The 12,660-nt window shown below is 35.6% G+C and overlaps 1 protein-coding gene across 1 annotated transcript in view; it reads left to right on the top strand.

The window, feature by feature from the left end:
- Nucleotides 1-11,884, top strand: part of LOC132555228 (cubilin-like) — a 133,392-nt gene extending 121,508 nt beyond the window's left edge. The window contains exons 58-65 of the mRNA XM_060219578.1: nucleotides 4,453-4,652; nucleotides 5,386-5,548; nucleotides 6,512-6,726; nucleotides 7,596-7,737; nucleotides 9,004-9,185; nucleotides 10,097-10,262; nucleotides 10,927-11,168; nucleotides 11,437-11,884. Coding sequence (XP_060075561.1) covers nucleotides 4,453-4,652; nucleotides 5,386-5,548; nucleotides 6,512-6,726; nucleotides 7,596-7,737; nucleotides 9,004-9,185; nucleotides 10,097-10,262; nucleotides 10,927-11,168; nucleotides 11,437-11,541 — 1,415 coding nt within the window. The 3' untranslated portion in view covers nucleotides 11,542-11,884. The remainder of the gene's footprint in view (nucleotides 1-4,452; nucleotides 4,653-5,385; nucleotides 5,549-6,511; nucleotides 6,727-7,595; nucleotides 7,738-9,003; nucleotides 9,186-10,096; nucleotides 10,263-10,926; nucleotides 11,169-11,436) is intronic.
- The last annotated feature ends 776 nt before the right edge of the window (nucleotides 11,885-12,660 follow it).

Genomic DNA, 12,660 nt, shown 5'->3' with positions numbered 1-12,660 from the left:
TATGAGAAGATGTTTTGTAAACTTCAGTTCTATGATATGAGAAGGTATTTTGTAAACTTCAGTTCTATGATATGAGAAGGTATTTTGTAAACTTCAGTTCTATGATATGAGAAGATGTTTTGTAAACTTCAGTTCTATGATATGAGAAGATGTTTTGTAAACTTCAGTTCTATGATATGGTAAGGTATTTTGTAAACTTCAGTTCTATGATATGAGAAGGATATGAGAAGATGTTTTGTAAACTTCAGTTCTATGATATGGTAAGGTATTTTGTAAACTTCAGTTCTATGATATGGTAAGGTATTTTGTAAACTTCAGTTCTATGATATGAGAAGATGTTTTGTAAACTTCAGTTCTATGATATGGTAAGGTATTTTGTAAACTTCAGTTCTATGATATGAGAAGATGTTTTGTAAACTTCAGTTCTATGATATGAGAAGATGTTTTGTAAACTTCAGTTCTATGATATGAGAAGATGTTTTGTAAACTTCAGTTCTATGATATGGTAAGGTATTTTGTAAACTTCATTTCTATGATATGAGAAGATGTTTTGTAAACTTCAGTTCTATGATATGAGAAGATGTTTTGTAAACTTCAGTTCTATGATATGAGAAGATGTTTTGTAAACTTCAGTTCTATGATATGAGAAGATGTTTTGTAAACTTCAGTTCTATGATATGAGAAGGTATTTTGTAAACTTCAGTTCTATGATATGAGAAGATGTTTTGTAAACTTCAGTTCTATGATATGGTAAGGTATTTTGTAAACTTCAGTTCTATGATATGAGAAGATGTTTTGTAAACTTCAGTTCTATGATATGAGAAGATGTTTTGTAAACTTCAGTTCTATGATATGGTAAGGTATTTTGTAAACTTCAGTTCTATGATATGAGAAGATGTTTTGTAAACTTCAGTTCTATGATATGAGAAGATGTTTTGTAAACTTCAGTTCTATGATATGAGAAGATGTTTTGTAAATTTCAGTTCTATGATATGGTAAGGTATTTTGTAAACTTCAGTTCTATGATATGAGAAGATGTTTTGTAAACTTCAGTTCTATGATATGGTAAGGTATTTTGTAAACTTCAGTTCTATGATATGGTAAGGTATTTTGTAAACTTCAGTTCTATGATATGGTAAGGTATTTTGTAAACTTCAGTTCTATGATATGAGAAGATGTTTTGTAAACTTCAGTTCTATGATATGAGAAGATATTTTGTAAACTTCAGTTCTATGATATGAGAAGATGTTTTGTAAACTTCAGTTCTATGATATGAGAAGATGTTTTGTAAACTTCAGTTCTATGATATGAGAAGATGTTTTGTAAACTTCAGTTCTATGATATGGTAAGGTATTTTGTAAACTTCAGTTCTATGATATGAGAAGATGTTTTATAAACTTCAGTTCTATGATATGGTAAGGTATTTTGTAAACTTCAGTTCTATGATATGAGAAGATGTTTCGTAAACTTCAGTTCTATGATATGGTAAGGTATTTTGTAAACTTCAGTTCTATGATATGGTAAGGTATTTTGTAAACTTCAGTTCTATGATATGGTAAGGTATTTTGTAAACTTCAGTTCTATGATATGAGAAGATGTTTTGTAAACTTCAGTTCTATGATATGGTAAGGTATTTTGTAAACTTCAGTTCTATGATATGGTAAGGTATTTTGTAAACTTCAGTTCTATGATATGGTAAGGTATTTTGTAAACTTCAGTTCTATGATATGGTAAGGTATTTTGTAAACTTCAGTTCTATGATATGGTAAGGTATTTTGTAAACTTCAGTTCTATGATTTGTTTTGTAAACTTCAGTTCTATGATATGAGAAGATGTTTGTAAACTTCAGTTCTATGATATGGTAAGGTATTTTGTAAACTTCAGTTCTATGATATGAGAAGGTATTTTGTAAACTTCAGTTCTATGATATGGTAAGGTATTTTGTAAACTTCAGTTCTATGATATGGTAAGGTATTTTGTAAACTTCAGTTCTATGATATGAGAAGATGTTTTGTAAACTTCAGTTCTATGATATGGTAAGGTATTTTGTAAACTTCAGTTCTATGATATGAGAAGATGTTTTGTAAACTTCAGTTCTATGATATGAGAAGATGTTTTGTAAACTTCAGTTCTATGATATGGTAAGGTATTTTGTAAACTTCAGTTCTATGATATGGTAAGGTATTTTGTAAACTTCAGTTCTATGATATGAGAAGATGTTTTGTAAACTTCAGTTCTATGATATGAGAAGATGTTTTGTAAACGTTTGTGAAGGGAATCAATTTTGTATAAATGATTGATATTGGCCTCATAGGGCAGGAGCGGAGGGGCTTAATAGGGGAAAAATTTCATATCTTTGAAACAGTTTAGATCCCCTCCTGATAACCATGTATAGCATTACTGGGCATAAAGAAATAAATACAATGGAGATGTAAGAATCAGTTCTGGAGTCTGGCCCCAGCCCCGGCCCCGGCCCCGGCCCCATGAGCTTAGATTCCTTATTATATCCTTGATACAATTGAGATCTCCACCCAATTACCTCATTTAGCAAATACTGGCATCAGGAGATAAACATGATGTAAGAGCAGGCCCTTGGGTTTGGCTCCACTCTTCAGAACTTAGTTTCTTGGTTATATTTTTAGGTTTCGCAACTGAGAATATATACCTATTAACCGCTTTGTCTGTCCTTCCGTCCATCTGTCATACAGACACACAAAACCTATAAGAGGTATCAACATAAAACTTCATAGCCACACATTAGATAGATCTCAACAAGGAGAAGTGAAGTGCACCAGAACCATCACTCTCTTTGGCATAATTTAGGAGTTATTGCCCCTTGTTATTTTTCATTTTGTTCCATTTGGGGAGCATAATTTTTCTCCCACCTCTGCCCATGTAGGATAGACATGTCCCATGTGGAACACCCATGGAGGATAAATCTATCCCACATGACTGCACTCGGTGACCTCAGTCGGCTATCACAACTTACTCAAACCGACGAGTGGTTCTGAATGAACACACGCGTGACACTCACGCCATTGCAATTTTTCGCGCGCATAAACAATTGACGTCATTATAAACTGGGAAATCCCCTTTTTGTCCATGACATCGCAGCAAGCCTACGCTACCTTAATAAATGATACGAAGTTAAATGTTGTTCAATACAAATATTTCCATGTATCTATCGCTAATTAAAATATTTAATTTCCAAAATATAAATATTTCTATTGGTTATTCATATTGTGTCATTTTGCTCTCGCGGAAGAATGTAGAATTTTGGAAACGTGAATGGTGATATTCATGCGCCATTCAGGCACTTGTACCGTGGGATTTTTTTTTTACGTCGTGGCGGAAATAATGGGGTGGGAGAAAAATAATTAACCCCTACCCTCAGAGGATGTGACAGAGAAATCTCCAACCCTCGAGGTGATTTTTTTGTAGTCTAACCCTCGGCAGAGCCTCGGGTTAGACAACAACAAAAATCACCCCTCGGGTTGGAGATGTCTCTATCACACCCTCAGGGTAGGGGAAGATTCTATTAGTCTCTGGTGGCCCTTGTTGAAACAGTTGAGATCCCCACAACCAAGGCTGGGCATCAAGAGATAAATGCATTCATGATGTAAGCACTGGCCCTTTGGTGTGGCCCTGCCCCCTCTGGACTTAATTTCTGTATTATATCTTTGAAACGGTTGAAATTCTCTCCTCATAGCTATATATAGATTTGCTTGGCATCAAGAGATAAACACATTTGTTATGTACGACTTGACCCTTGGGTGTAGCACATCTCTAGGAACATTATTTCTGGGTCATATTTTTGACATAATTGAGATACCGACCTGATGACCATATAAACTTTAACTGTGCTTCAAAAGAAAAAGACAGTAATTATGTAAGAATTCACCCATTGGTCTTGCCCGATCAAAAAGGCTAAGTACATGTGCTTTAAGTTGGAAATATTTGAAATACCCAATCTACAGGTAAGTATACCATTGCTGGGCTTCAAGATCCAGTTGAGTGATACAGGCTCTAAAGGCCTCTTGTTTCTACAATATGGTAAGATATTTCTGTAAATGTTATTTCTATAATAAATGAAATATAGTTAATATCATAAGGTCAAAGTTCGTTAAGTAAGATCATAAGATTAAAGTTCAGTATGTCTGCCCTTGTGCATATATTTTTTAAACCAAATTGAAAAATCATTGGATCTTGGACTTCTGCAGGATAAAGTCGAGCTTGCAGCATTTTGGATACATATATACAATTGTTTTGGCACCATACCAAATATTCTTGATGATGCTGTTAGAATGTTACATTGGTTAGATCTAAGCCTGTATTGTGACATATTCTAAGGTTTTTCAGGGTGGAGGTCGGAGCCATGTAATCTTTGATCACTCAATTTTCAATAGCTAAAAGAGGGATATGGTTGAAAGCTTCATGTGTGTTTGTCCACAGGTGTAGCCCAGGGATGTGGAGGTGTCCTAAACTCAACATCTGGATCCTTTAGAAGTACTGACATTGATGGTGATGGTCTGTATGAGAATGGCCAGGATTGTGTTTGGACAATCATCGTTGGGAACAATCAGTTGGTAGTACTGACCATTGCGTCTGTCCATATAGAGAGGCAATCTAGTTGTTACTTTGATGGAATCAAGGTAAGATGGACACAAATTGTCTCCTACTGTTCAATTAATGGCCCCTCGTATCAATCTCTTTAAGTTATGACCCTTTCTATTCCACTCCATATAATTATTCCCCTTTGTATCCCACTCTATAGAGTTACAGCCCTTTGTATCCCGCTCTATAGAGTTACGGCCCTTTGTATTCCACTCTATAGAGTTATGGCCCTTTGTATTCCACTTTATAGATTTACGGCCTTTTGTATTCCACTCTATAGAGTTACGGCCCTTTGTGTCCCACTCTATAGAGTTACGGCCCTTTGTTGCCCCTTGTATATCTCATACCTCAGAGTTATGACCCTTCATACCCTGCTATATGCAGAGTTATGGCCCTTTATTTACCTCATATTATCTCCTAAATCTTGATATTTTAGATTGTTTAATATATTAATTGGGTGGGTTGGCTCACTTACAAGTATTGAAATATCTCATTTTGTATCACAATATCAATTTCATATTGATGCCTTAAATTTGATAGGAACTCTTTAGATGGGGTATTTTTCATTTTTGAAAGCTTATTGTATCTTGTCTGGATGACTCATTGGTCAATTTGGTTCACCTGGGCCAAACAGCCATATAAACATGGCGCAGCATAGGTCTTCTTTTAAATAATTTCTCTAAGCACCAGGTGGGGGATGAAATTCTATAAATTAATTTTTGGTTTACAGAAATAAGTATAAATATATAAATTGTTTACTTATGTTTGCAGATATTTGACGGAATGGATACCACAGATCCTCTGATAGGTACTTACTGCGGAACGAATGCCCCTGGAGTAGTACGTTCTACCTCAAACGTTCTCACAGTTCGGTTTTACACAGACGGGTCAATCACTGATATGGGTTTTAATGCTACGTACACACAGGAGACATGTGAGTATACTCCCAATTAAATCCTCAGACAAACTTCTACTGTGGATTCATTCATGTTTGTCCGGAATTTATTAGAATATGTCATCTGATGGTTGGCTGTCATCTGTAAATAGTTTTTGATTTTGCTATTTCTTGAGAATTACTGAAACCTATCTTTTCTCAAGTCTTATTTTTAGGTTCCCCTTTGTCCCTAGTTGTGCCCATTTGATTTAAGGAATGATCAGAAAAACAAAAATGGCTGACAAGCGACCATCTTTGCAGTTAAACATTTTTATTGATATATCCAAAGAATACTTTATAAATTTCATATAATTAAGAATAAATAAAAAAGGGAAGGGAAACAATCCAACATTTAATGAACAAATCAAGATCAAACAATGGCGGGTGCCAAAATCCCTCTGGGATCTCTGTTTACACCAATTTGTAGGTACACTTCATCAAAGAACTGATATGTCCACTAACTGTAAGAATTAGTATATATGGATTTAAAGAGCTACAATTATCAACAAAATTCAAACTATTGATAAGAATAAAAACACAAATTTTGACATAAAATGTGATTTTACAGTATTTTGGGGATTTGTCAGCAGATTTTAGGTTTTTACCAAACTCTTTCAGGATATTTGACACAATGAGGACATAATCGTTGAATGTTGTATAGATTAATATTTGAAGGGTTCACTTATAATACTTTTTACTGTAACTGTGATGGTTCTGAAAGACCAGGTCTACAATTAGTATTGATTTCACAAGTACAAGTGTAAAGAAGGACATGAAATAAGCAACAGGTCCTAATGTCAGACACGAAATATAATTGTAAGGAATATTATGTTATGGCTTTCAACATCTTCGCAAGTCGACAAAGAAAACATGAAAACATTTTAGTATTGAGTGAAGTTGGGTATCTTTATTATCTCTGGCAAACAGCAAAAAATTGTTTAATTAAACTGTCTCACCTTCTAGCTGTATGTGGGGGAGCTGTGATTTCTACAAACAATCCACAGACAATCACGTCTCCTAGCGGGGCACAATTCCCTCCATCACAGCCTGTTCAATGTCGCTGGATTGTAGACGCTCCTAACTCCAATCAGCGCGTTCGTTTCACCATGACAACAATGAACCTTGACAGCCATGCAAACTGTAGCAATGAGTTTGTGGAGTTTAGGGACTCCCCACTGGTATGTAGTTTAGTTCTTGTTGGAAGAATGTCTAGATAATATATATGTATAGATAAAATGTTAAAGTAACTCGTCTGATCTTATTTATACCGCATGTGGTGCTGAGTGAAAACAAATTGATTTGAAATCAATTATGATCAATATTACTATTTTCATATCTGAAAGATTCAATGATAGATATTGCTATTTTGGTATCTGAAAGATTCAATGATAGATATTGCTATTTTGGTATCTGAAAGATTCAATGATAGATATTGCTATTTTGGTATCTGAAAGATTCAATGATAGATATTGCTATTTTGGTATCTGAAAGATTCAATGATAGATATTGCTATTTTGGTATCTGAAAGATTCAATGATAGATATTGCTATTTTGGTATCTGAAAGATTCAATGATAGATATTGCTATTTTGGTATCTGGAACGTTCCAGTACAGCTATTGCTATTTTGATATGAGAAATTTGTTTTGCTGTAGTAACAAAATTAAAGAAAATTGGTTTACAGGTTGTCCTTCATTTATGTAATGTTGGTAATACTAACGCAATATACGGCTCCGCTAGAGAGAACTTTTTGATTAACCCAATCAGTTAAACGTCAGACTAGTATGTCGGTTTGTTTTATTATGTATTGAGGAACATAATTAAGTAAACGGATAAAAAGTTCAGTGAAACAGCAAATGAAAACAAAATATAAAGTGGCTTCACTTTACCATGGGAGGAGGGGGGGTGGGTCAGTTCATTTCACCATAATGGTGAAATGAACCGCGGTTCACTTTACACACTACAACGGGTTTGAATCCTAGTAGAGGATTTGAAGTAAATTATGACCGCTGTTACATATATCATACATCTTTTTTACTATTACACCAGCGTTATGGCGGTCGTTCCATGCATTACTGTGGATCAACTCTGCCAAGTATGTTTGAGTCCATCGGACAAACAGCCCAGATTAATTACAAGGCTTCAGGGACCAGTGCAGGACATGGCTTCTCTCTTACATACCAAACTGCCAGTAAGTAGGTGCACAGTTAAGGACTGTAGGGAATATGGCATACATTTATCATATTTTGTTCACTGCAATCCGAACATTTCATAGGATGGGTCAGCATTGTTTCTGTCTAAATTCTGAAGATCCATGAGTTTGTTTTGTACCTAAAAGGCTCTATTTCAAAAATCAACAAATCTGTTTGTCAACACAGTGGTAAGTCATATTAACCCACATATTACCAAACTCCTAATAATACCGGTAATAATGGCTATGAGGATTTGTGTAAGAGTTGTCTCCCTTGTAATGTTTCAATTTAACCTCAACAGGAGTCCTGAACCTTTTCAAGCAAACATAACAACTACTTTACATTTTAGACCTTTTTTGATAGGAGAGGACCCTTTAGGGTCAGACTTATATTGAATATACCATTTTCTATGTCCTCCTTTTATATTCATCTCATTCCAAATCATTGTCAATTTATTGAGAACCTGACCACAGAGTTGGTTAATATTCATCACCACAGTATATCCTGACATCAGTGATGGCTTTCATTTATTAAAGCCATTTTCTAGTTTTTAGCTGACCATCATCACATGGCGTGCTATTGAAATCACCCTGCTTCTGCAGTCCATGTGATAAATTGAGTTTCCTTGGGCCGATCAAGTGCAAACTTCATACAGTGCTTCCTTATCAAAAGTGCTAGCATGGCATTGCTTTTCATCTTCAAAGGTCAAGATCAATGTCACTGTTACTATAAATAGAAAATTAGTTTCCATGCAGTAACTCAAGTTTGCTTTGGCCAATCTAACTCAAACTTGAGACAATGCTTCTTAACCAAAAGTGCTTGTTTGAGTTAGATTGCCTTTCAGGTGCAAAGGTTAAAACTGTAACTATAAGTTAAACCCAGTTTCTGTGTGATAAGTTGAGTTTGCTTTGCCAATTCTAAATCCAACTTCGTAAGGATTAAACAAAAGTGCTTGTTTGGGATATTGCTTTTTACATCTCAAGTTCTAAGGTCAAGGTCACTGTTATTATCAATAAAAAAAAAACATTGTTGAATGTATTTGTTAGTATGGGTTTTTTTACGTAATAGTCTTTCTTACCTTATGTGGCAGATTGTACTGAAGGTCTTGGCAGTAATCTGGGGTGTATATGTCTAAGGGTGGGTGGGTGGATGGTTGATAGGGGCCTTGCTGACCTGTCAGTGTTCTAGTTACATAACATTATCTAGTTAGTTCATGTCAAAATTTGCTACAATTTTCTAACAAACTTGACCTTTGACCTACACAGCATGTAACAGGACATACAGTGACTATAGTGGTCAGATACACAGTCCAGGCTGGCCAGGTAACTACCCCAGTAACATCTATTGTGAGATTCTCATCAACGGGCCCCCAAACACCTGGATCACACTCTACTTCAACATCTTCAGCATCGAGTCACACAGAAGTTGTCGTTTCGACTACCTTCAGGTAAAAGAAAGAAAAAATCTCTATAATTGGTAAATTGGACAACAATATTCAACTTTCTCGTTAGCTGAATTTTACAGTTTGAAGTTAAATGTTATTAGTTAATTTTTTTTTAAAATGAATGATGCTTTACTTCTATAATGGTGTGAGTTTACAGTTTGGTGAAAATTTGTGTCCTACTGCTGTAAAGTTATTTCTTAGAGAAACTTCTTTAAGAAAACTAATACATGAACCTGGTGTCCAGATAATTGGCCAGTAGATACTAAGACATAACATCACCTTGACCTACTTAAATGTTAGAGGTCATTGTCTGATGGCTAGAGCAATTACAGAAATAACTGGGTATGTAGACACAAAGTCAGATAGATCCACTGGGGTTATCAGGGTCAGAAGCATGGATACATAGGTCATCAGGGTCAGAAGCATGAATACATAGGTCATTTGGGTCAGAAGCATGGCAACTTGGTCATCAGGGTCAGAAAGGCATATAATGAGCTCATCAAGGTCAGGAATAGAGATACTTGGGTCATCAGGGTTATGAACACATCTGGCTGGGGTCATCAAGGTCAGACTCACATATATTGGGGTCATCAGGGTCAGAAACATGGATACTAGGTCATCATGGTCAGAAAGGCATATAATGAGCTCATCAAGGTCAGGAATAGAGATACTTGGGTCATCAGGGTTATGAACACATCTGCCTGGGGTATTCAGGGTGAGAAACACATATACTGGGGTCATCAGGGTCAGAAACACATATACCGGGGTCATCAGAGTCAGAAACACATATACTGGGTCATCAGGGTCAGAAACACATATACTGGGGTCATCAGGGTCAGAAACACATATACTGGGGTCATCAGGGTCAGAAGCACATATACTGGGGTCATCAGGATTACTTGCTATTTATGTAGGTCAGGAATGGATCCACAGCTACAGCCCCTACTGTAGCTACGCTCTGTGGCTATGCTATCCCAGACCCCATATTTGGCAGCGGAAATTCATTGTGGCTTGGATTCCGAACAGATGGATCTTTAACTCATCCAGGATTTGATATCACCTACACAGCATCCACTACAGGTAAATGTAACATATCTTCCTTAATTAAGTGACTGAAAAACCTTTATCATGTGTAGTTTACCACCAGTTTTTATCACTTTTATCACTTATTCATTCTTAAGGAATTTTGACTCTATTTGATTGGATAAAACGTTTTTGGCCTTGAAATTTGTAGATTTTGACACATCTTCAAAGAATGGTCATAAACAAAATCTTTACCACAAACCATGTGATTTTACCAAATAAGGGCAGAGTTTTATTGTAGAGTTGTAAATCTAACTATACATTGTGTTTTGATGCAGAAGGTCTAGAGTCTATTATAGGAGAGAAAATTGGTTTCCAAAAAGTATATATGATTTATATATTTCTTGCTTATTTGTTAAAGTATTTCTTGAGGTGTGACATGGTTTGATGCAGCCTCTGGCTTCCAATAGGACTTTGTGTTTCTCAGGAAGCTGACAGACAGACTGGCTTGTGTTGCTGTGGTTGTGTCCTAGCTTGGGCTGTACACTTTAACTTTATAGCTCTGGATGACATACAATAGGCCTCCCCTATGTTGTTCAGTGAGGTAGCCACCAGCTACTGCAAGGTTTTTCACTATAAACAGTAAACAAACCTGTAAACTTTTTAGTTTTAATCCAGACTATAACTTGTATAAAGTTCAAGGAAATCGTTCCTTTGACAGGTATGGGCTGTGGTGGTAACATCACAGGAATCAACGGCAGTTTAACCAGTCCGGGTTACCCTGGTAACTACACAGAGCGTCACAGCTGTCGTTGGCTTATCACTGTACCAGGCAGACGTGTCGTCAGAGCGACCTTCACCGATCTGAATCTCATTGGCAGTCCTGACTGTAACAGAGATTCTGTTGCTGTGTACAATGGAAACTCAGAACAGCAGCCAATCTTTGGACGATATTGTGGCAATGTATGTAGCCCTAGATTTACTCATTTTTTCTGTATAGAGTTTATGGTATAAATCTTTCAGGGGATGTATGCATTGTTTTGTAACTTTCTTGAATAATATACTCAGTTTCAATGTAATAATGTTTGAAGTTATATATTTCCACCAATGGCCAGATTTTTGGATTTTGGAACGTAAATTCTTTCAAATAAAATTGATATCAAATTGTCATACTAACTTACTGATTTTCATTCCCCATCAGTGTTTTATATGAATCTTTTGTTTGTTTCAGGAAACACCTGCCACTCTTGTTGCCAGTGGAAATGTTATGCTAGTGAAGTTTACAACTGATGGTGTTGGCAGTGCACCTGGCTTCAGGATGACATTTACAAGCTAGTGGCTCTTATTTGTGTATATATCATCCCCTGGTATTGATGACATTATAGAACATCATCGTGCTGATAACATCACCATAAATTGTTGATGACATCATTATAATAGGCCTATGACATCACCATAAATTGTTGATGACATCATTAAAACATGCCTATGACATCACCATAAATTGTTGATGACATCATCAATTAGCATCAAAGACATTGGACCATCTGATGACGTATTTGGCAGCAGATCATAAGAGTTGAGAGAGAAGTGACAAATGCTGCTAGTTACTACTAAAAGGTATATGGATCAATGCAAAAATGAAAATAAAATTTTGATTTACATATATGTATTACAAATGTTTTTGAATGGTTATGAATTCCAATTACGGTATGATTAAAATTGTGTGAAAGTCTTTATGAAATGTTTCTCAGTTGGTTCTCTGATCACTTCTTTGGTGAGTGAACAAAAACATTACTTTGTCATATCATTTGTCTGTAGAGCAGAAAATGCCATGGTAAACTTTATTGTCACAGTTATCTCCCTTCGAATATGCCAGCTGAGACTCTGAAGTGCCAGTAATATGGTGTGTGTAACTATGTTGTATTTGACAAATTACATACATAGATATCCTGACATTTCCATTCCAACAGGAAGATAACAACTTAATTCCAACATAGTTGAGCTTCCAAACTTGAGACAAAAGCCTACAGAATTCTGGTCTAAAGGAATCATGTGTTCTAGGATCTTGGTCATTTGTTCAGTAGAAATGTTTTACATTTATGTTTCAGTGTTGATGTCTTTGACAATATTGTATATTGTGCTCCATTATTTGACCTCCAATTCTATTATTCTTACTGAAATAATATGATGTTTTTTATCATAATTTCATAAAATAGATCGTCTCAGCTCCTCATACCACAACACAAGAAGGATAAAGATGATGTGGATCATTGAACAGTTTTATAAATCTGTCTTAATACACATATGATTCTCACACACGAGACAGGGAAGTCTGCACTGCATGGTACCCAGTGCTAGATTTTCCTGTCTGGTTTGTATGGTACTTTTCACAATGTCTGTTGCCATGTAATTGTCTGTCTGATGTATAACCATAAAGAGTGGTAATCTTCTC

Source organism: Ylistrum balloti, unplaced genomic scaffold, assembly GCF_031769215.1.
Source record: "Ylistrum balloti isolate Yb309-2 unplaced genomic scaffold, AGI_CSIRO_Ybal_v1 Utg370464, whole genome shotgun sequence".
Classification (NCBI taxonomy): Eukaryota; Metazoa; Mollusca; class Bivalvia; order Pectinida; family Pectinidae; genus Ylistrum; species Ylistrum balloti.
This window is presented reverse-complemented; position numbering and strand designations above follow the sequence as displayed.